The 25087-nt window shown below is 44.2% G+C and overlaps 1 protein-coding gene across 1 annotated transcript in view; it reads left to right on the forward strand.

The window, feature by feature from the left end:
• Nucleotides 1–25087, forward strand: part of SHC3 (SHC adaptor protein 3) — a 139492-nt gene that overhangs the window by 32564 nt on the left and 81841 nt on the right. The window contains 1 exon segment of the mRNA XM_023744573.1: nt 5714–5784. Coding sequence (XP_023600341.1) covers nt 5714–5784 — 71 coding nt within the window.

Raw genomic sequence — 25087 nt, forward strand, 5'->3', positions numbered from 1 at the left:
GCCGGGCTGGGTCACACACCATCCTTGACCCATAGCTGAGGGGGGGATGGAATTCAAAGAAGCTCAATGAGGAGCAGCCCGCTTGGGAGGCGTGCTTGGTCTCCCTGACCACCTCGCTCTCCACTGCATCCTCAGAACGAGGTCCTCCCAGAGGATCGAGGAGGGCGGTTCCAGGGGCCTGGGAATTAGAGCCACCAGATATTGACCCTCTTTGTGATCAATTCTGCATCACAGCGGGGACGTCGATGTTATTAAGTATGGTCTTTTGTGTAGGAAATACTTTATTTTAAAATTATTTTGTAGTTGTATAAGTGAAAAATGAACACATTCTTGTTCTAACTGTTTAGAAATATGGGGGCATTCAGAGATAACACTCCCTCCTCACCATCCCCCCTCCCACTGCTCCTCCCAACAACACCTGCATCGCTGTCTCTTCTCTGTGTCTCCAGTGGTGGACCCAGTGACCTGGGCTTCCTCACACTCACACCCTTGGGTGGGGCCCATCCTTTGAGTTTGGACTGACACTGTGACTTGCTTGAACAATAAAATGTGGCAGAAGTAGTAGTATTTTTGGAGACTCTAAACTTAAATCATTTAAAAAGTGGCTGCAGCCCTAGCCGGTTTGGCTCAGTGGGTAGAGCGTTGAACTGTGGACCAAAGGGTCCCGGGTTCAATTCCAGTCAAGGGAATGTTCCTTGGTTGCAGGCTGCTCTCTGGCCGGGCCCTGATCGGGGCACGTGCAGGAGGCAACCAATTGATATGTCTCTCTCCCATTGATGTTTCTCTTTGTCTTTCCTTCTCTCTTCCACTCTCCCTAAAAATCAATTGAAAAATATCCTCGGGTGAGGATTAACAGAAAAAGAAAGTGGCTATGGATGTGCCCAAGTGTGTAACCATGCATTTACTGCTAAACGTCTGGGGAGGGGGTTCAAGTTTCCCCTCTATAAAGGCAACTAAGTAGTGAATATTTTACACGTACAATTTCATGCACTTATGTGTGGATAAAGTCCTACAAACACCATTCCTGAGTCAAAGGGCAAGCAGGTTTTCCCTACCCACAGGTAATTCCAAGTAACCTTACTGGAGGTTTCACCAAATTACACTCACTATGAGATGAAATAGAGCCCAATTTTCCTGCTTCCTCACCCAAGATGACCATTCTGCTGGGTGAAAAGCTGCGTCTCTTCCCGGCATTTGTTTTAATTTCCCTGATCACTGCTCTTCAAGGGCGCACGCTGGCCAGCTACCTTTCTTCCGCTGTGAATCCCCTGCCTGTATTCTTTGCCCTTTTTTCCCTATTGAGCTGATGACTTCCTTATTTGATTGTATTTTCCCAGTCTTTCCCTTGCCTCTCCATGTCATGTGTGGCATGTTATTTAGCACACATGTTTTAACCAGCGTGGAAGCTCTATGTGGAAGTTTCCTACACATGTTCATTTTCATGAGCTCGTTATGGCCTTTGAGTTTTAGGTCTTGTCACAGAAATGTTATTCTCTATTTTTCTTGTAATGCTTCTAATTTTGTTCTTAGCTCTAGCTCTTTAATCATTTGGGATTTATTTTTGTGCACAGTGCACGATGCGCGTGTTGGTGAGGACATGGCACTTACACCGCACACTGTGCCGCACACACGCAGCCGCGTACAGCGGGGTGGCAGGGCTGCAGCGAGGCGTTCTTTTCCTAAGGGACAGCCACTCCTTCCCTTACATGTACCGACTGGCTTGTCTGTCCTTCAGTGATTCCCACAGATTGTTCGCCCTTTTCTTCTGCGTCCATTGCAGTCCCTCACAGGGTTAGTCTACCAGCCGTGGGCAAACTATGGCCTGCGGGCCGGATCTGGCCCGTTTGAAATGAATAAAACTAAAAAAAAAAAAAAGACCGTACCCTTTTATGTAATGATGTTTACTTTGAATTTATATTAGTTCACACAAACACTCCATCCATGCTTTTGTTCCGGCCCTCCGGTCCAGTTTAAGAACCCATTGTGGCTCTAGCCCAGGGGTGGGCAAACTTTTTGACTCGAGGGCCACAATGGGTTCTTAAACTGGACCGGAGGGCCGGAACAAAAGCACAAATCGCTTTGCCCGAGTCGGTTTAGCTCCGTGGATAGAGCGTTGGCCTGTAGACTGAAGGGCTCAGGGTTCGATTCTGGTCAAGGGCATGTGCCTGGGTTTTGGGCTTGATCCCCAGCGTGGGGCATGCAGGAGGCAGCAAATTAATGATTCTCTTTCGTCATTGATGTTTCTATCTCTCTCCCTCTCCCTTCCTCTCTGAAGTCAAGAAAAATAAATTAAAAAACAACAACAAACAAAAAACCCCCACAATAGCCTCTAACATGCTCCCTTCTCCTCTCCGGTCTGTCGTTCATATCTGTCCCCTGCTAGCCACGCTGGGGTCTTCTGAGGTTGAATCCCCATCATTGTAAAAAAACATACTTAGAGTTCTGCATCATAATTCTTAAGGCATAAGGCACACCTGTAACGTTTGTTGATTCTTTCCTTATCATGGTTTCTCTGAGCCCACACTCTCCTTTTTTTCTGTATTCATTCTCCCCCGCCCCCCCGCCCCCCCCGCCCCGCAATGATTCTTTCAGAGGGTGTCTGTGGGTGGTTAACTTTCCGAGGTCTCCCTTCTCCCTCCCACTGGAATGCTAGTTCAGGTGGAACTAAGCTTTTGGCTCCACACTTGTCTTCTTGAGACTTTCAATAACGCTGTCTTCGTCTTCGTGTGCTTGGAGCTGAAGGGAACTTCCTGTGTAGGCAGCCCTTTCCCCTGCTCCTCCTGGAATACTTTCAGGATGTTTCTCTCTTGATCCTATTGTGCTGTTTCCATCATGTCCAAAAGTACACCTTTTTTCTTATTCCTTCTGGTCGCCTTAAAAATATAAACACTAAACATGTTATTGTTTTCATTCTTGAATATTTCTTTCCCCTGTATTTTTTCTTTTTCCCCCCTGGAATTCCCTTGAGGCAGATGCAGGAATTTTCTTTTTCTTTTTTTAAAATATATTTTTATTGATTTCAGAGAAGAAGGGAGAGGGATAGAGAGAGAGATAGAAACATCAATGATGAGAAAGAATCATTGATCAGCTGCCTCCTGCACACCCCCTACTGGGGATTGAGCCAGCAACCCGGGCATGTGCCCTTGACCAGAATCAAACCCAAGACCCTTCAGTCTGCAGGTCGGTGCTCTAGCCACTGAGCCAAACTGGCTAGGGCTGCATTTTCTTTTATATTTCAGTCCCATTGGTGCTGGAGCTCCATTGTCCAAGCTTATGTAATTCTTCTGTTTTGTAAATGTCTGGAGCCCATTGATTAAGTTTTCTATTTATATCTTAAGTCAATTCCTCTCTCTCTGCTAGGAAAAACCAGGTAAACACAGGACAGAAAAATCAAACTGTCATTTCTAGTGGCAACCGAAACTTTAAAAAAATTCCTTGGAATGTATGGAAGAAGAAAAATATACGCTATTTATATTACTAAAGACCACAAGTCTTGTTAAAGGCAATGGGTAATGTTTGAAATGGAAACAACGCTCCTGTTCATGGGTAAAAAATAAACATGGAGTATTCCCCTAGTGCCGGGGTTCTTGTTCCAGCATCAAGAAAGGATCAGGAATCTGGAGAAGGGGCTGTGCGTAGATGACATAGGAATCCAGAGACTAATAAAGAGTCCGGAGACAAAATATAATTTTGAAAGGCATTGGGGGGTCAGAGGAGCTTAGCTAAAGGAGCTAAGTTCTAAGGTCTTAAGTCTAAGGCCTTAGGTCCTCTCCGTCCCCAGGACCCCATGCTTTTTATTAACACAACTTGTCCTGAGGAGAGGCAGAGATATACACTTCAAAGGGTCAGGGTTTGGTACAGAGTCCATTGTCAGAATGGGGGAATTAGCCTACGGCTGTTCAGGTGTTTGGCCAGTAGGAGGCAATAACATGTAGATTAAGATGCCCTTTAGCTGTCTGGCAACCACAATCAGTTTCCTATTCAGGTTTGGGGAAATGCCTTTAGCCATTCCCAACAGGTGACTACATGTGTGACTCAACCCTGTTGGGTCCCCAAGTCTCATCAACCTGATGAAACTCTTGAAATTATGACATGCTGGAATTGGTCTACGGCACCCTAGGTTTGCAACTGTGGGTATAAAATTTGCATAACTCTCCAAAGGTGGTGATGATAGTACTTGCACATCTTTGAGAGGTGGTGATGTAGCTATGACACAACTATGCTCCTTTGGTCATTAATTACTTCACTTTGTAACATTGCTGCTGGTGGTATTCACATAACTCTGGGGTGTTGTGACAGTGTTGGGTATGGCAAGCTCATAACTGCAAAGTGGGTCATGACCTTCATATATCTTAGTGATAGTGGTATCCACATAACTCTGTAACAGCACCTGTGGTATTCACATAACCTACACGATTGCTCATAGTTTTCATATGACTTGTGATAGCATCAAGCTACTTATATAACTCTGCCATGTTGTTCGTAGTCTGCATGTAATTCTGCATGTGGAAGTGGTAGTTACATGTCTGTGACTTTGGTGGTAGTGGTAATCATAGCCCTGTGACAATGGTCCTGGTGTTCATGAGTCTGTGATGTTGGTCACTGTTGGCAGTCATCTAATTCAGATATCTCTGTGACATTGGTCATGGTATCCGCATACTGTGATGGTGGTGATGGTATGTGAATAACTCTGTGATGTGATAGTGGAAGTTTCATGTGCCTATGCAATGGTTGGAGTAAAAAACACATTTTATGGGCAGAGAGACTTAAATTTAGAGAATTTTTGCTTAAAGTTACATAATAAGATATTACAGACCCAAGCTCAAATTCAGGTTTTCTAAATAGTTCAAATGCAGCCTTTTCTGTATTCCACCATGAATTCTCTTCCTGCTGAGTCTAAATTTAAAAGCATTGATACAAAACATCTGTACCTTCAAACTCTCCATGGACTTTGGAACCTAAATATATATCTCTACCATTCTAGTTGTTTATCTTTAGCCTTAGTTGTGTCCATATATTCATACACACATGCACGTGCTTGCTCACAAACCCACACACACACGTTTTCATGTGTGAAACATAAAAAAATTAATTAGAAATGTAGATGTGAAAATTGACTGTCTGAAAATTTATGTCAAGTAATTCAGAAAAGAGCTTTCTGGTAAACCAAAATAAAGCATCTTTGAAGATAATATAGTTTATTCATAGAACCCAAAATATATTTTTTAAATAATGAAATTTAATATTGGCAAAAATGTTGGTATTTTAGTTTTTTGGGGTCTTTCTTTAGAAATTGTAAACTCCTACAAACCTTGTAAAGGACTAGAAATATGATATTGAGATGTTGGCATCTGGGTGGTGATTACAAGACAGATATATGTTTAAAAAATCAGTGAATTATCTGTTTAAGATTTCTGCATTTTATGGCATATAAGTTGTACCTGAACAAGAGTTTAAAAATGTATTTCCAAATACTAGTAAAGTGAAAATATTACAGGTTTCAGAAAAGTTGAGTGTAGTACCAATCTAAGCACTCAGCATAGTTTCTTATGAGTTGTTACAATTATAGAAACAGGATAAAGTATCACCACGAATATAAAGTTAAATGTGATTAAAAAATGTGTATGGCTTCCAGAGATGCCCTTGATGTTATTTGGGGTGTCTCTTCATCTCAGCTCCCAGGGCTCATGATTTACATTTTTTCCCCTTGCAGTACTTGGGGTGCATTGAAGTTCTACGCTCAATGAGGTCTCTTGACTTCAGTACAAGAACACAAATTACCAGGTAAGCCCTTTTGAAAACGGACCCCTGTGATTTTACTTAGGAAAGGAATGTTTTCAGAGGGTAGCAGCCCAGAAATGTCCAAAGGGAAATGTTGCCCCTTGAGTGCTGGTGACAGGGAGGAGTCAGAACCCCCGTGTTTCAAGACTTCTACATGCTGATCCATGTTTGTGGCATGTGTCTCTTAACCTGGCACCCTGAAAGACACGCCCCACTTCCAAGCGCTTTTTATAATTAAGCTGCAGACAAATGGAGTGTCTATGTTTGTTTCTTTAATAAATGAGACTCTAATACCAGATTGATATTTTATTTGTTGAACTGTGTTCTTTTTAAAAAGAAAATCAAGATGTCAGGAGAGAATTTCCAATAGTATACACAGAAAATAAAATGCATGGAATTGGAAATAGTAATATTAATGGAAGTAGTAATTTAAAGAGCAGTTTTTTCAAGGTGTCAGTGACTTTGGACAGGTTTATATATTCTCCATCATCAACTAGATTGTAAACTTCCTGAGAGCCAGTTCTGTTTTGATAAAATCTGTAGCCTAATACAGTTTATACATTTAGAAAAATGCCAATTCAAGTCATCTCAAACAGGAAAAGCGGAAAGCTAGGAATGAGGCTGTTAAAAAGCTGTTTGGATTGCTTTGGCAGGTGTGAAATTATTTCATCTAAATTGTGATCTCAGAAAATGCCTCATATTTATTCCATTTAAATCACTGTGTGTATATCTTTGGTTTAACAAAGTCTAAAGATTGAGATTCAGAAAGAAATTATTTGTAGTAATTAGCTGCTAAATGTGGACACCTCAATTCTGTGTTTTAAGCACCACAAGATATCTCTTCTTCCTCAATGAGGAAATTCATGTTCAAAATATTTGTCTTTTCTCTAAAGCTACTCAGGACTCATGTACATAGTGGGAACACACCAACGTTCATAATTTACATGGAGGAAAGAATCCATCTCCACATATTTGTAGAAAATAGTTTATGAAAATTGCCAAGACCAAAGAGTGGTATTTTGAAGTGACAACATTTAAAAGAAAAGTTTGAATGTTTACTTAGTCAATCATCCTGCCCACGACAAGGCATATTCTGTGCAGCATCTGTGGGCAGAGCACTTGGCCACATGCCTAGGGTAATACTGGAACCCATGACACTGTTCACCTTCTCCTGTGTGGTGGCAGTTGTTTTAAAAGAGAATTTTCAACTAATTCCCTTTATAGATACTAGAACTTCTGAGATGACTCATGTCATTTCAATTCTCCTGATACATTCATTGAGCATTTACTGCTGACTGCGTATGTGCAGTGTGGTGGCCAATGTGGGCTGTCCTGCTTTACTGTGCCTTCCAGTTTTTGGGGAAAAGATGCATATGCAAATGGTTGAGGGGCCTGTGAGGGCACAGCCACAGCCTGCTCCTTGGGAGGGGTGGTGGGTAGGAATCAGGTGAACAATCCCAGTGCTCTCCTGGATGAGGGTCTTAGCACTGTTTGAGGTAGAACCCAAATGGGTAGAAGTGAAAATAGCATTATAGAAGAAAGCCATGGAACAGACCTACAGTCCCATTTTGTTTAGACTTTAACAAAGATGCAGCGGTGTAATGGGCTGAGTAGAGTGCCATTCTTGGACACATGAAAGTTGGTGTTGAATTCTGGTTGTACCAGAATTGCTTTGTGTTTCTTAGACTTTGTGAAAAGTATTTATTTATTTTTTTTACTTGTAACCCAAGGATATTTTTTCCATTGACTGTTTTATAGCGAGTGGAAGGGAGGGAAGTGGGGGAGGGGGCGCGGGAGAGAGAGAAACATTGATGTGAGAGAGACACATCAATTGGTTGCTTCCGGCTTGCACCCCAACTGGGGGCGGGGATTGAGCCTATAATGGAGGGATGTGTGCTTGACTGGGAATCAAATATGAGACCCTTTGGGCCACAAGCCGACCCTCTAACCACTTAGCAAAACTGGCCAGGGCTCTTACCTCATTTTTATCAAAAGACCTTAGTTAATAGCTGGATACCATTCATAGGAAGCAATATGACAAATCAATGTCAGAAAGAAGCCTTTGCATCCAGGAGAAGAATACCCAGCAATATTTTCTAAATGTGGTATATGGTGGAGCTTTTAAGGCCTCTGTGGCAACGGAGTGTTAACATGCCTAGGATTAAACTCTATCACTGTGGTTTACCCTATATAATAAAGGCATTCTTGAAAGGTTGTAGGGAAATATACCATTTTAATTAAGTTATATTATATAGATTCTAGGAAAACCTGTTTCCAAAATTTTTAACCATACCTTTCATAAAAAAATACTTTTATAAACAAATAACCAATCTCTCCTCATCTGTTCCATTATTTCAAGTTTTGGATATGTGTCTTTTGAAGGTTCTGACAGCTTAACCAAGTATCCTTTTGTCAGTTCAGTCTAGTTTTATGCTCTGTCTGAGTTCAGTTTGACTGTAATGCTTGCAACAGCATCACTCATGGATTACTGATCTCTCACGAGTAGATAACTTTAAAAACTACCCTGGAGCTGCCATTGTTGTATGCTTAGTCTTGGCTGTGGCTATTAAATGCCTTGCACCTTAACACTTTGGGTAAAGGAACTTGATAATTTGTTCACACTAATGGTACCTGCTCTGTGGAGTCAGCCTGTATGTGGAGTCCAGCTCTACCAGTTTCTACCTCAATAACTGTTGTAAGAAACAGGACAGTTTCTACATCTGATGCACACAGGACAGGGCCTGGCAAAGAGGCAGCCTGTTCAAGTGTTTGCTCTGTCTCATTGCCTGAGCTTGTATTCAGCACAGTGGGTGCAAGACCCCAGTGTTCAAAGAAGGAAGTGCTTGTGAGCAACTGAGGTCGTATAGATGGCAGCCTCAGCAGCTGCTGCTTTTCTGGGTCAGCCTGTTGGTGGGGTACAGAGAGGAGCTGAGAGATGTATTTGTGAAAGTCTGCCTAGGGGACAGAGATGCACTCCTGAAGAAGAAATAGCTTCTGATAAAGAAGATAGCTTCCCAACATGCCCTTGGTTGTGAAACCCAGTATGGCCTTACCCACTAATGGGTCCCCTGTCCAGTATGGCTTTGGAATGTGGTATAGAGTACTTCTCCACACCCTGTAGAGTTGCAATGACATTGCTCTATTGCAAGCTATCATCAATCTCACTGCCAAGATCCGTGAATCTTGGCTATTCTAGTGCTTCTCAGACTTGCTCCTCTGGCTGATGGAAACTGCTCTCCTCTCTCCTCACCACCAGCACCACTTCATAGACTGTGAAAACCCCTTAGAAACCGCCATTCTCCTGCCTGGATTTCACACCTTACTGTGCAGTCCCTGAGAGAAGGGGAGGGAGGGTCTTAGGTTGGTGTTGCTGAGGGTGGTGGCCCCAAGGAGAGAGGAAACAGCTCCCCAGTGGGGGAACAGTCAGACACCTCTGCTTTCATCTGAATTAGGCCATGGATTTCACCATGATGCTATATGGCCAACAGCATTGGAAAACCACTGCTCCAGTGTCTGGCCTGTTCTGGCCTGAGCCTGACCATCAGATGATCACACCACAAATCTTTGTGAGAAGTCCTGCCATGTGACTACTCTCAACTCCAATTGGGGGATGGGTTGAACGGTATTTCCAGGAAGAGGACTCGGGGGAGACCATGCTATCTGACCCGCTGGCCGCCCTGTGCAGTGATACAAAGCCCCCAACATGCCCTTGGCCACCTGCACAGCTTACCTTCTTTGTCCTTTCCTTCGATTTCCTCATCTGCTCATCTTAATTTTATTTGTTACATTTTACCTATTATTGGAAGTCATCCTAAGCCATTTTTAGGACACGGAGGCTATAGGTAGATACACAGTTAAGTCCAGAGCACTCAGCGAGGTGGTCTTTCTCCAACAGTGAATGCAAACCGCTGGCATGTGTTTCTGGTTCTGCAGGACTCCCGCTGACCCCCTGCACCGCTTGGCGAGCCAGATGCTGGCCACTCCCGCTTTCCACCAGGGTTGTGCAGAATGTGGATTAGCGGTGTGTGTCTTTGCTACACTGTCAGGGTGAGCTCGGCTAGCTGCCTGGGGCCCAACATAAACCCACTTTCCCAAATTGTAGAGAGTGAACAGTTGACTGTAGTTTAGGTACTTTTGTTTTTCTTATTTTAAAAGTTGTCATAGTTTCAAGGGGCCCCGAAGACCCTGGCTGGGCCTGGCCTTCACCAGCACTGCCCGGGGGGTGGTCCACTCCCCAGCAGGGCACTTGACCTACCAGTCCCAGGATTCCGCTGCAGGAGCCCGGTGTTCGGAAAATTCTCCAGGAACATGCATAAAATCCCTTTAGTTTGAAAACTAAAATCAAAACCTGTAAAAGGTAAACATCTTTCTTTTGGAACGTACTTCCCTTTTCTCCTTCTTCAGCGTATTGACGGGGCCTCTGGCAGTAGTTTCAGGTGTCGCCTGTGTGTTGAGGTTCAGAGTGGCCGTCCACGCCTCTCAGGACTCAGCACAGGGCGGAGGGTGCCAGGCACAGGACCGGCCACCAGCAGAGGGAGCGGGCTGAGCGCAGTCACCCACCGCTGAGTTCTAGCTGGTGTTGCTCCCAGGGGACGGTTAGAAGGTGGATGTGTCACCGCGTGGTGTTGGTCTGACACTGCCGGGCAGTGGACAGCTACAAGCACAGCCTCGGGGACGTGAGGGAAAAGGAGCAGAGGCTGCGCCAGACCCGCCAGGCCCGCGGGGTGGCCTCCAGCTTCCTGCGCACAGACGACCCTTTCAGCCCTAAGGAGGCCGCCAGCCGCCGCAGCCCGCGCTCTCCTCTCCCAGCGACCTGGAAGCTTGGCTGCGCTGCTCCAGTCTCTTCTGGCCTCCAACATCCATACATGCTCTGGAAAAGGTCCAGGTAAAACTGCACCCTCTCCAGCTCCATGGCGCCCGGGACACCCTCCCCGCGAGCATCCCTCAGCCCGCGTTTCCCTCGCGCAGGGAGGCCTCCCGGGACAGAGTGCCCGGCTGGACCGCCTGTGCCCACTCCCCGCCCCCGCTGGCCCCCAGCCCGTTTCACCATCCGCCCAGCATGCCCGTCACATGCCGCGTCATCACCAGGTCGCGGGGGCTGCAGCAGCGCGCACGGTGTGCGTGGGAAAGGCCGCGCTAACGATGTCTGTGTTGTTCATAGAGGCTCCCACCCTCAGGGCAGCCCGGGCCGCGGAGCAGAGCGGAGGCGGAGGCGGAGGACGGCGAGGAGGGCAGGTAAGGCCCTGGCTGGGGAGAGCCCGAGGGCCCGGGAGCACCACCTGCCTGGTGGGATGACGGAACGCGGCGGGGGGAGGGGGGTGAGGGGCATCTTCTGTTCAGATGTGGGCGCATTGTTTCTTCTTGGAGAACGTGACTCGGGCGGGCTCTGGGTCTGTGGCTTCCGCACTTTGCAAGCCCAGAAGAGGGCGGCGGAAGCGCCCACCTTCGAAAACCATCCCTTCGGGGGTGGGATGTGGCGGCTCCCTCTTTCCACGGCTCCACATGACGTCCCAGAATTCCTTGCTCACTACAGACAAACACTTCTATGCCGACTTGAGTTCAGCTGCCAGAGAAAGAGCAATTCTGTAAAACCCTTCCCTGAGGCTGCTGATCAGAACTCGGAAGTAGTGAGCGCCCGCCCCGCAGCCGCCTCCGGGCAGGGCGGGCTGGCTAGCCCGTGAGTGTAGGCCGCCGGCTCCTTCTCAATTCACCTGTTCTGGGCGCAGTCGCAGTCTGAGCCTCTGCAGCCTTGCAGCCAGAGGGGAGGCCTGGCGGGGAGGGGGCTGTGTTTCCTCGGGTTAGAATTCCTTTTGAAACACCAGCTTGCCTACCTGCACAGCATCCGAGCTTTGGATAAAGCAGGCTCGGCCCTTCAGCTTCATTTCTACATTGTTACTTGGGTTTCAACACCAACCAGAATAGTTCCGTAACTCCTCCATCGGTGTTTACTTGCCAGAATGTGCTAGACAGAGGGGTGCATGTGTTACAGGTACCCAGGGGGCCACGACCCTGGAGAGAGGCCCGGAGTCAGTTCAGTGCTGGTGAAAGGTACCACAGGAACCTGGGGCAGGTGAGCCTGGGAGGACTTCCTGGGAGGAGGAGCACTTAAGCCCAGGGCAGATGCCTCCCCCAGTCGCATGGTAGACGGAAGGAAACGTAAGACTGAGGCAGTGACCTTCACTTGGGCTACCAGGGGCGTCTGGGCAGACACTCCTGACAAACCCTCAGTTGTCCCCACGCGGGCTCTGCCTCTCCGGCTCCGCAGTATTTCTGATGCGCGCTGAGGGTGGCAGCCGAGCCCGACATGGCGAGGGACACAGGCACAGGCTGCACCACTCGAGGTCTGGCCCCAGCGGTGGGGGTTTGGGGCGTGCAGTCTGCTTCCCCAGGGCCTCACTGGTGCTCACACTGCATCGTAGCACAGGGCGGGACAGGGAGCAGGGCAGGGGCTCCCCAGCAGGTCTCCCACCCCTGCAGGGCTCAGTCCTTGTAGGATGTGCCGCAGAGTTCTCCTGCGGAGGGTGGGATGCTGGCACGTCTGCCCCTGGACCACCTCCCACTAAGTTAAATTCAATGGCCGAGCCCCACACTTCGGGGTGCCCTGAGCAGGCTGAGGATGCTGGAGAAGCCTGCTTCACAGACGTGGAGGCCAGACTCAGGCCCTGGAGGCAGCACGGCCACTTTTACAGGCACCACCCATGCAGCTCAGAGTAGAGATGACAGATGGCTGAAGGGACGCAGCACCAAGCCCTGGGCACCTGGGCCAGTCTAGCTGCCGGGGAGTTTTCAGTTGAGGCCCCCGCACAGCTGTCCTAGTCCAGACTTTGGGTAGCAGACTCCCGACCCCTCATAGCAGAGCTAATGTAGACAGGGTGGGGCTCCTAACAGAACAGGCTAGTGAAGGGGTCCCGGGGTGCCAGCCCAGCACCTCCTCTTACCACACATCCAACCCACTTCTGCCCTCCCTGGGGTGGGGTCCTCACCCACCGAAGAGAGATGGAGCTCCCACTTGAAGCCTGTTGAGAGTTTTGGGAATGAGACCTGCCAAGTGCTGGGGCAGCACCTGGCACACAGTAGGTGTTCAGCAAATCTGCATAGGGTTGTTATCATGAATTTAATTGTGCAGTTTACTTTTTCCAAATATTTGTACAGGATAATGGTAATCACTGACCGACATTATTACAATATCAATCAATTTGATCCTGGGTGTTTTTTTTCTAGCTGAAAAGAAAATTGGTTTGGTTACGTGTATATAATGGAATATTACTTGGCCACAAAAGAGTACAAAATCTTCCCATTTGCAGCAGCATGGATGGACCAAAGGGTATTATGCTAAGTGAAATAAATCAGAGAAAGACAAATACCACATGATTTGACTTATACGTGAAGTCTGAAGAACAATATAAATGAACAAACAAAACCAAAACAGACTCATAGATATGGAGAACAGACTGATGGTTGCTAGAGGAGCAATTGGGTGACTGGGTGAAAATGGTGAAGGAAGTGAGTACAGATTAGTAATTACAAAATAGTTATGGGGATATAAAATACAGCCTAGGAAGTATAGTCAATAATACTGTAATGACTAGGTATGGTGCTAGTGGGTACTGGAAATATCAGGAGGAATACTCCGTAAAGCATATGACAGTGGTTCTTAACCTTCCTAATGCTGTGACCCTTTAATACAGTTTCTCATGTTGTGGTGACCCCCAATTTCATTGTTACAAATTGAACATAATTAAAGCGTAGTGATTAATCACAAAAAAATATGTAATTATATATGTGTTTTCCGATGGTCTTAGGCGACCCCTGTGAAAGGGTCGTTCAACCCCCAAAGGGGTCGCGACCCACACGTTGAGAACCGCTGGCATATGATTATCTAACCACTTGAAACTAATACAAAATAATATTAAAGGTAATCTGTAATTGAAGAATAAAATAAAATAAATTAGCACCAAATAAAAAAAGAAAGATTGGTTTGATGCAACAAACTGAAGTTACTGAAGAGGATAAAATATTTGGTAATGTGGCATTAATTTTCACTTGAGCCAATATTGTCCAGGATTCTATGCTCCTGCTTTGCCAATTGCTAATATAATAATATTCATATTTAACACTTACTATGTTCTAGGCATTCATTAAACATGTCATTCATCCATTTATTCATTCACATATTTATTGATTGCATACCATGTCTAGTCACTGTTTAGATCTTAGGACAAGATACTAAACAACAGCTTGCCTCCTGTTGTGGGAGGGAGAGAGAAAATGAATACGAACATACACAAAAGGAGGATGTTGAGGTGAACCATATGAGCTTGTCACTTTTGTAGTTGAAAATGATCAGCTGTTGGTAATTGCATAATAACTTGAGACAGTGATGCGAGTGTGTGGGGTCTCTCCTAGGAGCCTGGGGGGCAGGCTGTGTGCATTTTGGAGAAGAGGAAACTGAGGATTGAAATGCTTATGCAAACTGAGACCTCGTGGCCAGGAAGTGGCAGGGCTGAGAACCGGCTGCATGGAGAGTCTGCGAGCTCAAACAGCGCTGCCCTGCTGCCCGAGGAAGGGCTGCGTCCTTCAGAAAGCCCCCACATACACAGGGGCGGGAACCCCCTCAATCCCCCGGTACCCTTCCTGACCACAGTGGGATGTTGGCCTTGAGCCCTGTGCAGAGGGAACGATGAGGTGCCATCTTTTTTGCCCTGAGGCCTGGAACAGATCTGCCTTCCTTTTCTCGCCTCAAATATTGGGATAAAGCAGTCCGATTCTCCTTGCTCTCCTCCCTGGTAAATGCAGACATCGGTCTACTTCTTTGTTTTTCCTTTCGTCTCAAGCATTGGTTAACATTATGTCAGGGTGGCTCATCATCCTAATTTTCTGACCAGCTGGTTACAGAGACCAGGTGCAAGGTACATGGCTGTCTCTACCGGTGAGGCATTTAATGCCCGAGGCATGCCAACTTCCAACTATGAGGCCTGTTCCTGGGAATCAGGTGAGGAGATCATTCTAGTGACAGTCCCCTCGGCAGGATTGTCAGGGTCAGTAGGTATGCATGGCTGGACAGCAGGCCCGGGGCCTGGCAAGGGCTTGGGCAGCCAGTTGGCCGCACAGGTGAGCTGGGATCTGGTAGGATGAGTGGCAAGAAAAGGGCGAGGGGGTGGGATGAGTTCAGATGGCATTGAAATGCAGGGGAAGGGGTTGGACACAGTGTCTAAGTTGTAGCAGAGTGAGGACTTTGTAGAGTCTTACATGCAAACCCTCAAGACTGGCTTGTTTATTTGGTTGTTTACTTGCTTCTTTGGCAGCCTATGAAGCTGGCTCTATCTCCTGGTGGAACTGTCTGGTTGGTTAAGAGATCTCCCTCTGAAGGCTGAGGGGACGGGAAACACGCTAATTGCCATGACTTTCTCCCGGCAGACTCTGCCACAGGGAGTTGGGCAAAGACTCTGCTAGTACCTGTGCATGATGGCAGCAGGAGCAGAAGGCCTTTGTCGCCTCTCTTTCATATCACAGCAGAAGAAAGGACTTCTCACCTCACCTGAGCTCCACCCAGCATGCATTCCGCTAAGAGCCCATCAGGCTGGGCAGGAGGGGCACGGGCTGTGTTCCTTCAGTGCTCTGACCTGGGACAGGGTCCCCAAAGATTTAATATGCACACAGACCATCTCATGTTCTAGAGCTGTGGCTCTTCTACTTGGGCATACATCAGCATCACCCGGAGAGCTGGTCACAGGTGGCTGGCCCAGCCCAGAGGTTCTGAATCAGTGGGTCTGGGGTGAGGATGAGAATTTGCATTTCTAACAAGTTTCAAGGGCCACTGATGCTGCCTGTCCATGTGCCACTCTCAGAAGCAGTGTTCCAGAAGTTGTACTTTAAATGTCTGAACCATTTGCAGCTACATCTGTGAATCAACTTTGAAAAGTAGCCCATTAATTTCTTCAAGTGATCCTACTCATCCAAAAAATTTAAAAATGGAGAGTGTGGATGACTTAGTGGCTTTAAATGGTTTAAATAGAATCCATAAGACGAACACGTGGCACTCGCTCCCTACTTTCCTTCAGGACCATCTGGCATGGCGTGCATTTGTAATCCTCCTGCCAGAAGCACATTTGTGTAAGAATGTACCTCTCTGATTGCTCCTTTTCTGTCTCCTGTTCTCCCCCTCCCCCAGATACATCATTTCCTAAGGATCTCTCTGTCCTTGTAGAGGGCAGCCTAGTGTTCAGATAGTCAGGGCTTCTGCTAGGCCGAACAACTTTCCAGCTGTGTGACCTTGTATAAGTGACTTCAGTTCTCTGTGTTTCAGTTTCCCCATCTTTAAAATGGGAATTATAGTGGCACCTCTTTCCCTCCTTCATAGGGCTGAGAAGTCATTGAGTTAATATTGGAAAAGCACTTTAAGGTGCTGTCTACCACATGGGAGGGCTCAAGACATAGTAGCTGACACTGTTATTTCTATTTTTATTATATCCTGCACTAGAGATTGGGAACCATAAGACCACAGTGTTGGAATTGCTCTGAAGGCTTTTACCACATTATACATTGTCTTAGACTTTTAAAGTGTTCGTAATCTCTTGCTTTAAGTAAACTTCCAAGTACGTAAGTCACAAATCTGTATCTGTGCCTTTGCATCTTTGCGTAAATTCAGCCCTGTGTTCACAGCAGTCGACTGGACCTGTGTCTCCTTGCAGATGCTCAGTCAGTTGCCAAATCCTAAGCGACCTTACTCAGCTCTCTGTTCCATTTCCCGCCCACCAGTCTCACCTCCAGTACCATAGTCAGGTCCAGCTCACATTGCCTTGTGTGTTTGTCATTACTACAATGCACGCATCTCCCAAACACGACACCGTGAAGTCAGTCTTACCTCATTTTTCTCCCTTGTTCAGTTTCCAGTGCCTGTTGCTTTTCTTTTGGAAACCTTCCATGTAACTTCCCTCCTTCCTTTCAGTCTCTCTCTCCTTTTACTCCTGCTAATCAGTGAATGTATCTGAAACATATTACTCTCCATTCAGCTTCATTATTTGTCCATTACCAGCAGACTACAATGAAAAAATTATTATTCAATGATCTGCTTGATCTGCCTCAGATACCTTTCCAATATCCTATGTAATAAGAGGCCAGCAACCATAACGGTGTAATGATCAGAATGACCGATCAGTCCCTCCTCCCAGCCTGCAGGCTCCAATTGCTGGATGGCGAATGGGGAACCATGGGAAACCGGGGTGGGTGGTGGTGGGGCGGGACTGGGGACTGGCGAGCAGGCGGAAGATGGCCCTGATCGCAGGCTAGGCCTAGGGACCCTACCCGCGCCTACACACTCCCCATTCTCCTGTCCCACTGTCCACAACTCAAGGCCAAATATTCAGCCACAGAAATATTTGCTTTTGCCCTGAAGTATAAGACTACTTTGTCTGAATTTCTCTGCAAGCTTTTACCACATTATACATTGTATTAGACTTTTAAAGACACAGGCTGAATTTTATCTACTTTAAAATACCATCTACTGTAAAAATATTTCATCCTATATAATAAAAGGCTAATATGCAAATTGACCAAATGGCAGAACGACTGGTCGTTATGATACACCGCACTGACCACCAGGGGGCAAATGCTCAACGCAGGAGCTGTGTGCTCCCATAGGGGGAGCACTGCTCAGCCAGAAGCCAGACTCATGGCTGGCGAGCACAGCAGTGGTGGCGGGAGCCTCTCCCACCTCCGTGGCAGCGCTAAGGATGTCCAACTGACAGCTTAGCTGTTAGTTGGACATCCCCTGAGGGCTCCCATACTGCAAGAGGGTGCAGGCCAGGCTGAGGGACCCCCCATGAGTTCATGAATTTCATGTACCAGGCCTCTAGTTATTTTATAAACAGTAAAAAATGAACTGCCTATTAAAATATGACACAATACTTTAATATCACTTAGAATCAGTTTTTTTGTTGTTAATTCTCACCTGAGGATATTTATTCCATTGATTTTTAGAGAGCATGGAAGGGAGGGAGGGGCAGAGAGAGAGAGAGAGAGAGAGAGAGACATCAATGTGAGAGAGACACATGGATTTGTTGCCTCCCCCTGGCCCTTGGTGAACCTGTGACTCAGGTATGTGCCCTTGACCAAGAATTGAACCCAAGGCCTTTTGGTGAGCAGGTTGATGCTCTAACGACTGAGCCACAATGGCCAAGGCAGAATCAGTTTTTACATATTGATAAAGCTATTTTGGAACTCTGCAGACAGATTTATATCATTTTAACATTTGTATTTCTGTTAAAAGGGAAATATAAGCAATATGAAAAAGATGTTCTTAAAAATTTATTCTAATTGAGAATCTGAAAATAGTGAGTCATTTTTAAAAAAAATATTTTTATTGATTTCAGAGAGAAAGGGAGAGGGATAGAGAAATAGAAACATCATTGATGAGAGAGAATCATTGATTGGCTGCCCCCTGCATGCCCCCTACTGGGTGGGATTGAGCCCACAACCAAGGCATGTGTCCTTGGCTGGAATTGAACCTGGGACCCTTTAGTCCACAGGCCGATGCTCTATTCACTGAGCCAAACCAGCTAGGGTGTGAATCATTTCTTGACTCAAAATCATTGCTATCTATGTTTTCCCCTAAGTTTTATTATCCTTTAGGCCATTTCAGGAGCATTGGATATCAATGAAATTGGAATCAGAAGGAGAATAGAGAAAATCTTTGAAACCCAAAGGTGTTTTTTTATAAAAAGATCACTAAAATTGATAAACTGCAAGTTAGACTAATCAATAAAACAGAGAGAAAATTCAAATTACCAATTACAAGAATGAAGGAGGGGACATTAGTACATATACTACAGATACTGAAAGGATAATAGAAGAATATTTTGAAAAATTTTATGCCAATACATTGGATAACTTAGATGAAATGTATAACTAAGATGAAATTTCTTGAAAGATAGAACTACCAAAGTGGCTTTAAAACATATATATAAATATAATGGGAGGATATTAAAAATGGGGATTCTATACTGACACACCTCCAAGACCAAACTGGAATTACAACTAAAATACAAAAAAAAACAACACACACACCCCAAAACCATCCTGAAAATCAATTGAATACTAGCTGGAGAGAACCATGATAACCAAGAACAGAAAGGTGGAGACTGCATAGAGACTGGCAGGAAGTGTGGAGTGAAAGGGCTGGCCAAGCTCTCAAAAACAGCAGCTGAAGTTCTGGAGAGATAGCTCAGTTGTGGGGGTTTGCTACTGAAAACTTTGGAGTCCAAACCCCAACTGGGCCCCCTAGCTGAGAGCACCAGAACTGAGAAAGGTGCCCACATAACTTCAGGTCGTGAAAAGCAGAAGGGTTGCTGTCTACCAGGGAGAGGTGGCAGGAAATGCAGGCACCATCTTAAAGGGCCAACACAAAATTTTGTGTGCAGCCACTCACCTTGGGCTCCAGTGGAGGGAGGGCAGAATGGACTAGAGCTGTGTGAGCAGAAGCCATGGTTGGGGGCTGTGTGGTTAGAACTAAGAAGGCAGACACCCCAGTTTCCTGTGCTGAATCATTCTCTCATACTGCGGAGGACATCTTTCTCAGGAAGACCTTTGCTACCTAGGCAGTTTTTGCCTTGGGGGGGGGGGCGTGGGGAGCAGTTGCCCCACTCTATTGATAAATGCCTTGTCCCATTCTGTGGAGTTTCGGAGGCCCTTTAAGAGACTGAGAATAACAATTAGCTTCTAGGCATAATCAAATGCCCCACCCTGTTGGAAAACCTCATCCTCCACCTGTGGGCAAAAGCCCGAGACTACTCACCACTGAATATAATCAGTCCACAGGCAGAGGCAGGTCTCTGGAGAATTTGAGTCTTTGCCTGACCTAATTACTCAGAAACAGCATTTGACACTGTCCTGCACTAGAGACTGGGAGGTATAGCAGATCTACCTAGCACATAGTCACAACCCAACCGGCAGCTAAAATGGGGAGACAAAAAAACAACCCCAAATGAAAAAATAAGATAATTCTCCAGAAATAGAGGTAAGAAATTTATTAGATAGAGTTCAGAATAATGATGGCAAAGATGTTCAACAGCATGAGAAAAGATATAGTAATTATGAAGAATGTCTTAGCACTAATAAAGAACACAGTGGAAGGAATACACAGCAGATTAGGGGATGCCAAGGATCGGATCAGTGAATTAGAAGACAGGGTAGAAAATAATCACTCAAAAAAAATTCACTCAATCACAGAACCAAAAAGAAAAAACAATTTAAAAGCAGTAGGACAGCTTAAGGGAACTGGGGGACAACATGAAATGTAACAATACTCACATAATAGGTGTGACAGAAGGAGCAGAAAGTGAGCAAAGGGATAGAGAATGTGTTTGAAGAAATAATAGCAGAAAACTCCCCTAACCTGGTTAAGGAAAAAGTCACACAAGTCCAGGAGACACAGAGAGTCCTAAGCAAGAAAAACTCAAACAGGCCCATGCCCAGACACATCATAATTAAAATGCCAAAAATTAAAGACAAAGAGAATCTTAAAGACAGCAAGAGGAAAGCAATTTCTTGCCTACAAAGAAGCTCCCATAAGGCTGTCAGCCGATTTCTTATCAGAAACTTTACAGGCCAGAAGGGAATGGCATGAAGTATTTAAGGTAATGAAAAACAAGGATCTGAAACCAAGATTACTATATCCAGGAAGGCTGTCATTCTAAATAGATGGTGAAATAAAGAGCTCTCCAGACAAAAAAGGCTAAAGGAGTTTATCACCACCAAACCAGCACTGCAAGAAATGCTAAAGGGACTGCTGTAATGAGAAGTAGAGAGTGAAATATAGGCATACAGAATTAAAATGACAAATAACTACCTATCAATAATAACCTTAAATGTAAATAGATTAAATGCTCTAATCAAAAGACATAGGGTAGCTGAATGGATACAAAAACATGACCCAATTATATGCTGTCTACAAGAGTCTCATCTCAGAACAAAAGAATCACACAGAATGAGAGAGAAGGGTTGGGAAAAAATTTTCCATGTAAATGTAAATGAAAAAAAGCTGGGGTGGCAATACTTATATCTGACAAAATAGACTTCAAAATGAAGGCCATCACAAGAGACAACAAAACTCTTTACATAATATTAAAGGGATCGATCCAACAAGAGGAGATAATTCTGATAAACATATATGCACCCAATATAGAAGCACCTAAATATATAAAAAATTATAGAGAACTGTAAGGGAGAGATTAACAACAATACAGTAATAGTAGGGGACTTTAACACCCCACTGACTTCACTGGATAGTTCTTCCAGACAAAAAATCAACAAGGAAACAGTGACTCTAAATGACACACTGAATCAGATGGATTTAGTGGACATATATAGAACATTTCACCCCAAAGCTGCAGAATATACATTCTTCTCAAGTCCATATGGGTCATTCTCAAAGATATACCATATGTTAGGACACAAAACAAGTCTCTACAAGGACAAGAAGATTGCAATCATATCAAGCATCTCATAGCACAGTGGAATGAAATTAGAAATCAACTACAGTAAAAACACCCCAAAGCATTCAAACCCATGGAGGCTAAATTGCATGTTATCAATGAGATCAAGAAAGAAATAAAAAACTTCCTGGAAACAAATGAAAATGAACACACAACAACCCCAAATCTCTTGGACACAGCAAAAGCAGTCCTGAGAGGGAAGTTGATAGCACTACAGGCCTATCTCAAAAAAAAAAAAATTAATAAACTATTTAAACCTACAACTTAAGGGATTAGAAAAAGAACAACCAGAAAGGCCCAGAGTAAGTAGAAGAGAGGAAATAATAAAGATTACAGCAGAAATAAATGGCATAGAGACTATAAATAAATAAATACAAAAAAATCAATGAAATCAAGAGCTGGTTCTTTGAAAAGATAAACAAGATTGATGAACCGTTAGCCAGACTCATCAAGAAACAAAGAGAGAGGATCCAAATTTAAAAAAATCAGAAACAAAAGGGGAGAAGTAACCACTGACACCACAGAAATACAAAGGATTTTAAGAAAATACCACGAACAACTATATACCAACAAGCTGAACAATGTGTATAAAATGGACAAATTCCTAGAAAAATACAATCTCCCAAAACTGAATCAGGAAGAACCCAAAAACCTGAATAGGCCAATAACAACTGATGAAATAGAAGCAGTAATCAAAAGTCCCATCAAACAAAATTCCTGGTACAGATGGCTTCACAGGTGAGTTTTACCAAACATTCAAGGAAGAACTAACACCTATATCACGCAAACTATTCCAAAACATCCAAGAGGAAGGAACACTTCCAAGCTCTTTTTATAAGGCCAACATTATCCTAATTCCAAAACCAGATAAAGATGCCAGGGTTTTTGTTCCGGCATCTAGAAGGGTTCAGCAATCTGGAAAAGGGGCTGTGTATAACTTAAAGAGTCCAGAGACGAAGTATAATTTTGAAAGGCATTTGGGGGTCAGAGGAGCTTAGCTAAAAGGAACTAAGATCTCCTCATCTCAGGACCCCATGCTTTTTATTAACACAAATTGTCCTGAGGCGAGGTGGAGATATATATTTCAAAGGGTCAGGGTTTCATATACAGAGGCATTGTCAGAATGGAAGAATTAGCCTATGGCTGTTCAGGTGTTTGGCCAGTAGGAGGCAATAACCTGTAGATTAAGATGCCCTGAGCTATCTGGCAGCAAGATATCAATTTAATGTATCCTATTCAGGTTTGGGGAATACCATTTGCCACTCCAGATGATTCAGCCCTGCTAAACATGCTGGAATTGGCTCCCGGGATAAAGAAACTACAAAGAAAGAGAATTACAGGCCAATATCCCTGATGACCATAGATGCTAAAATCCTCAACAAAATGTTAATATATCGGATCCAGCAACATATTAAAAAGATAATACACCACAACCAAGTGGGATTTATTCTAGGGATGCAAGGCTGGTACAATATTTGCAAATCAGTATACGTGGTATATCATATAAACAAATTAAAAGACAAAAAAATCACATGTTCATATCAATAGATACAGAAAAAGCATTGGACATCATCCAACACCCGTTTTTTTTTTTTAATGAAAAGCCTCAGCAAAGTGGGAATATAGAGAGCATATCTCAACATGGTAAAGGTCATATATGACAAACCTATAGTGAACGTCATCATCAATGGACAAAAATTAAAACCATTTGCCCTAAGAACAGGAACAAGACAGGCATGCCTGCTTTCACCACTCTTATTCAGTATGGAAAACAGTATGGAGTTTCCTCAAAAAATGAAATGTGAAACTGCCATTTGACCCAGTGATTTCACTTCTAGGAATATATCCTAAGAAATCTGAAACACCAACTAGAAAGAATGTGTGGACCCCTGTGTTCATAGCAGCACAATCTACAATAGCTAAGATCTGTCTGGTCTCCTAGCCACAGAGATCAGACGAGAAGAAATGAAAGGCATCCAAATTGGAAAGGAGGAAGTAAAACTCTCATTATTCACAAATGACATAATATTGTACACAGAAAACCCTAAACTCCACCAAAAACCTACTAGATTTAATAAATGAATTTGGCAATGTAGCAGGATACAAAATAAACATCCAGAAATCGATGGCTTTTTTATACATCAATAATGAATTCTCAGAAAGAGAAACTAAGAAAACAATCCCATTTACTATTGCAACAAAAAAATTAAGATTCTTAGGAATAAACTTAACCAAGGAGGTAAAAGACGTGTACTTGGAAAACTACAGGATGTTGAAAAAATGAGATAGAGGAAGATATAAATAAGTGAAAGACTATACCGTGTTCATGGATTGGTAGAATTAACCAATGTCCATTAAAATGTCCATACTACCCAAAGCAATCTACAGATTCAATGCAATCCCTATTAAAATACCAACAGCATATTTCACAGATCTAGAACAAATACTCAAAAATTTATATGGAACCACAAAAGACCCCGAATAGCCACAGCAATCTTGAGAAAGAAGAACAGTTGGAGGAATCACAATACCAGATATCACTTATACTACAAAGCCACTGTACTCAAAATAGCCTGGTACTGGCACAAGAACAGGCATATAGATCAATGAAATAGAACAAAGACCCTAGAAATTGACCCAAGCCATTACACTCAATTAATATTTGACAAAGGAGGCTAGGACATACAATGGAGTCAAGAGAGTCTCTTTGAAACAAAGCCTTTAAATGGTGTTGGGAAAATTGGACAAGTACATGCAAAAAATGAAACTAGACCACCAACAAGCCATACACAAGAATAAACTCAAAATTGATAAAAGCCTTAAATGTAAGTTGGGGAACCATAAAAATCTTAGAATGTCAGACATATCTCGTAGCAATATGTTTACAGATTCATCTAGGGCAAAGGAAACTAAGGAGAAATGAAAAAATGAGACTACATCAAAATAAAAAGATTCTGTACAGCAAAATAAACAAAACCTATCAAAAAACGAAAAGGAAGCCCACTGTATGGGAGAACGTATTTGGCAATGATATGTCTGATAAAGGGTTAATATCCAAAACATATAAGGAACTCATACAACTTAACAAAAGGAAGACAAACAATCCAATTAAAAAATGGGCAAAGGACCTAAATAGACACTTCTCCAAAGTGGACATACAGATGGCCAAGAGACAGATGAAAACATGCTCCAAGTCACTGATCATCAGAGAGATGCAAATTACAATGACAATGAAGCCCAGAGCGTCTAGATGCAGGAGGTGTTGAGCCAAGTTGTCTGGTAAACGTGGGTTTGCGTTTCCTTGAGAGCTTCCTGTGAGGCATCTCAGGCCCCCGAGGGTGACAGGCAGCCCTTGGCTGAGTCCTGCAGGGAGCTTGTGGCCTAGCACACAGTAGGTGCTCAATCAATGTTTGTTGAAATATCAAATTTTCAAGAATCCAGGGAAATGACTAAAAATGAAGCATCAGAAAAAGCAAATTGCTAATAGTGACAGCCTGGAACTAATAATAAAGCAGACAAACTCTACATGGAGAAGTGATATTAAATAACTTGCGCTTCTTTCCACCTGAGGGCCTTTTCTAAGGAAACTGGTGCAGCTGCACCTGCTGAGCAGCCTGGAAGCCACTCATTTCAGAAGACTCGGCATCCTCTGTGTGAGTATCATGTTTGAGTGTAATGACCGTTCTCTTCACATTTTTATTTACTACTTACAACCTGGAAAAATAAACACTCGTTGGATAAATTTAAGATTAGCAGCTTATAACCCCTTTGAAACAAAGCCTTTAAGCACTGGGAAGTAAATTCAATTAGCCTTT

This window comes from Myotis lucifugus, unplaced genomic scaffold (assembly GCF_000147115.1).
Source record: "Myotis lucifugus unplaced genomic scaffold, Myoluc2.0 scaffold_474, whole genome shotgun sequence".
NCBI classification, from domain to species: domain Eukaryota; kingdom Metazoa; phylum Chordata; class Mammalia; order Chiroptera; family Vespertilionidae; genus Myotis; species Myotis lucifugus.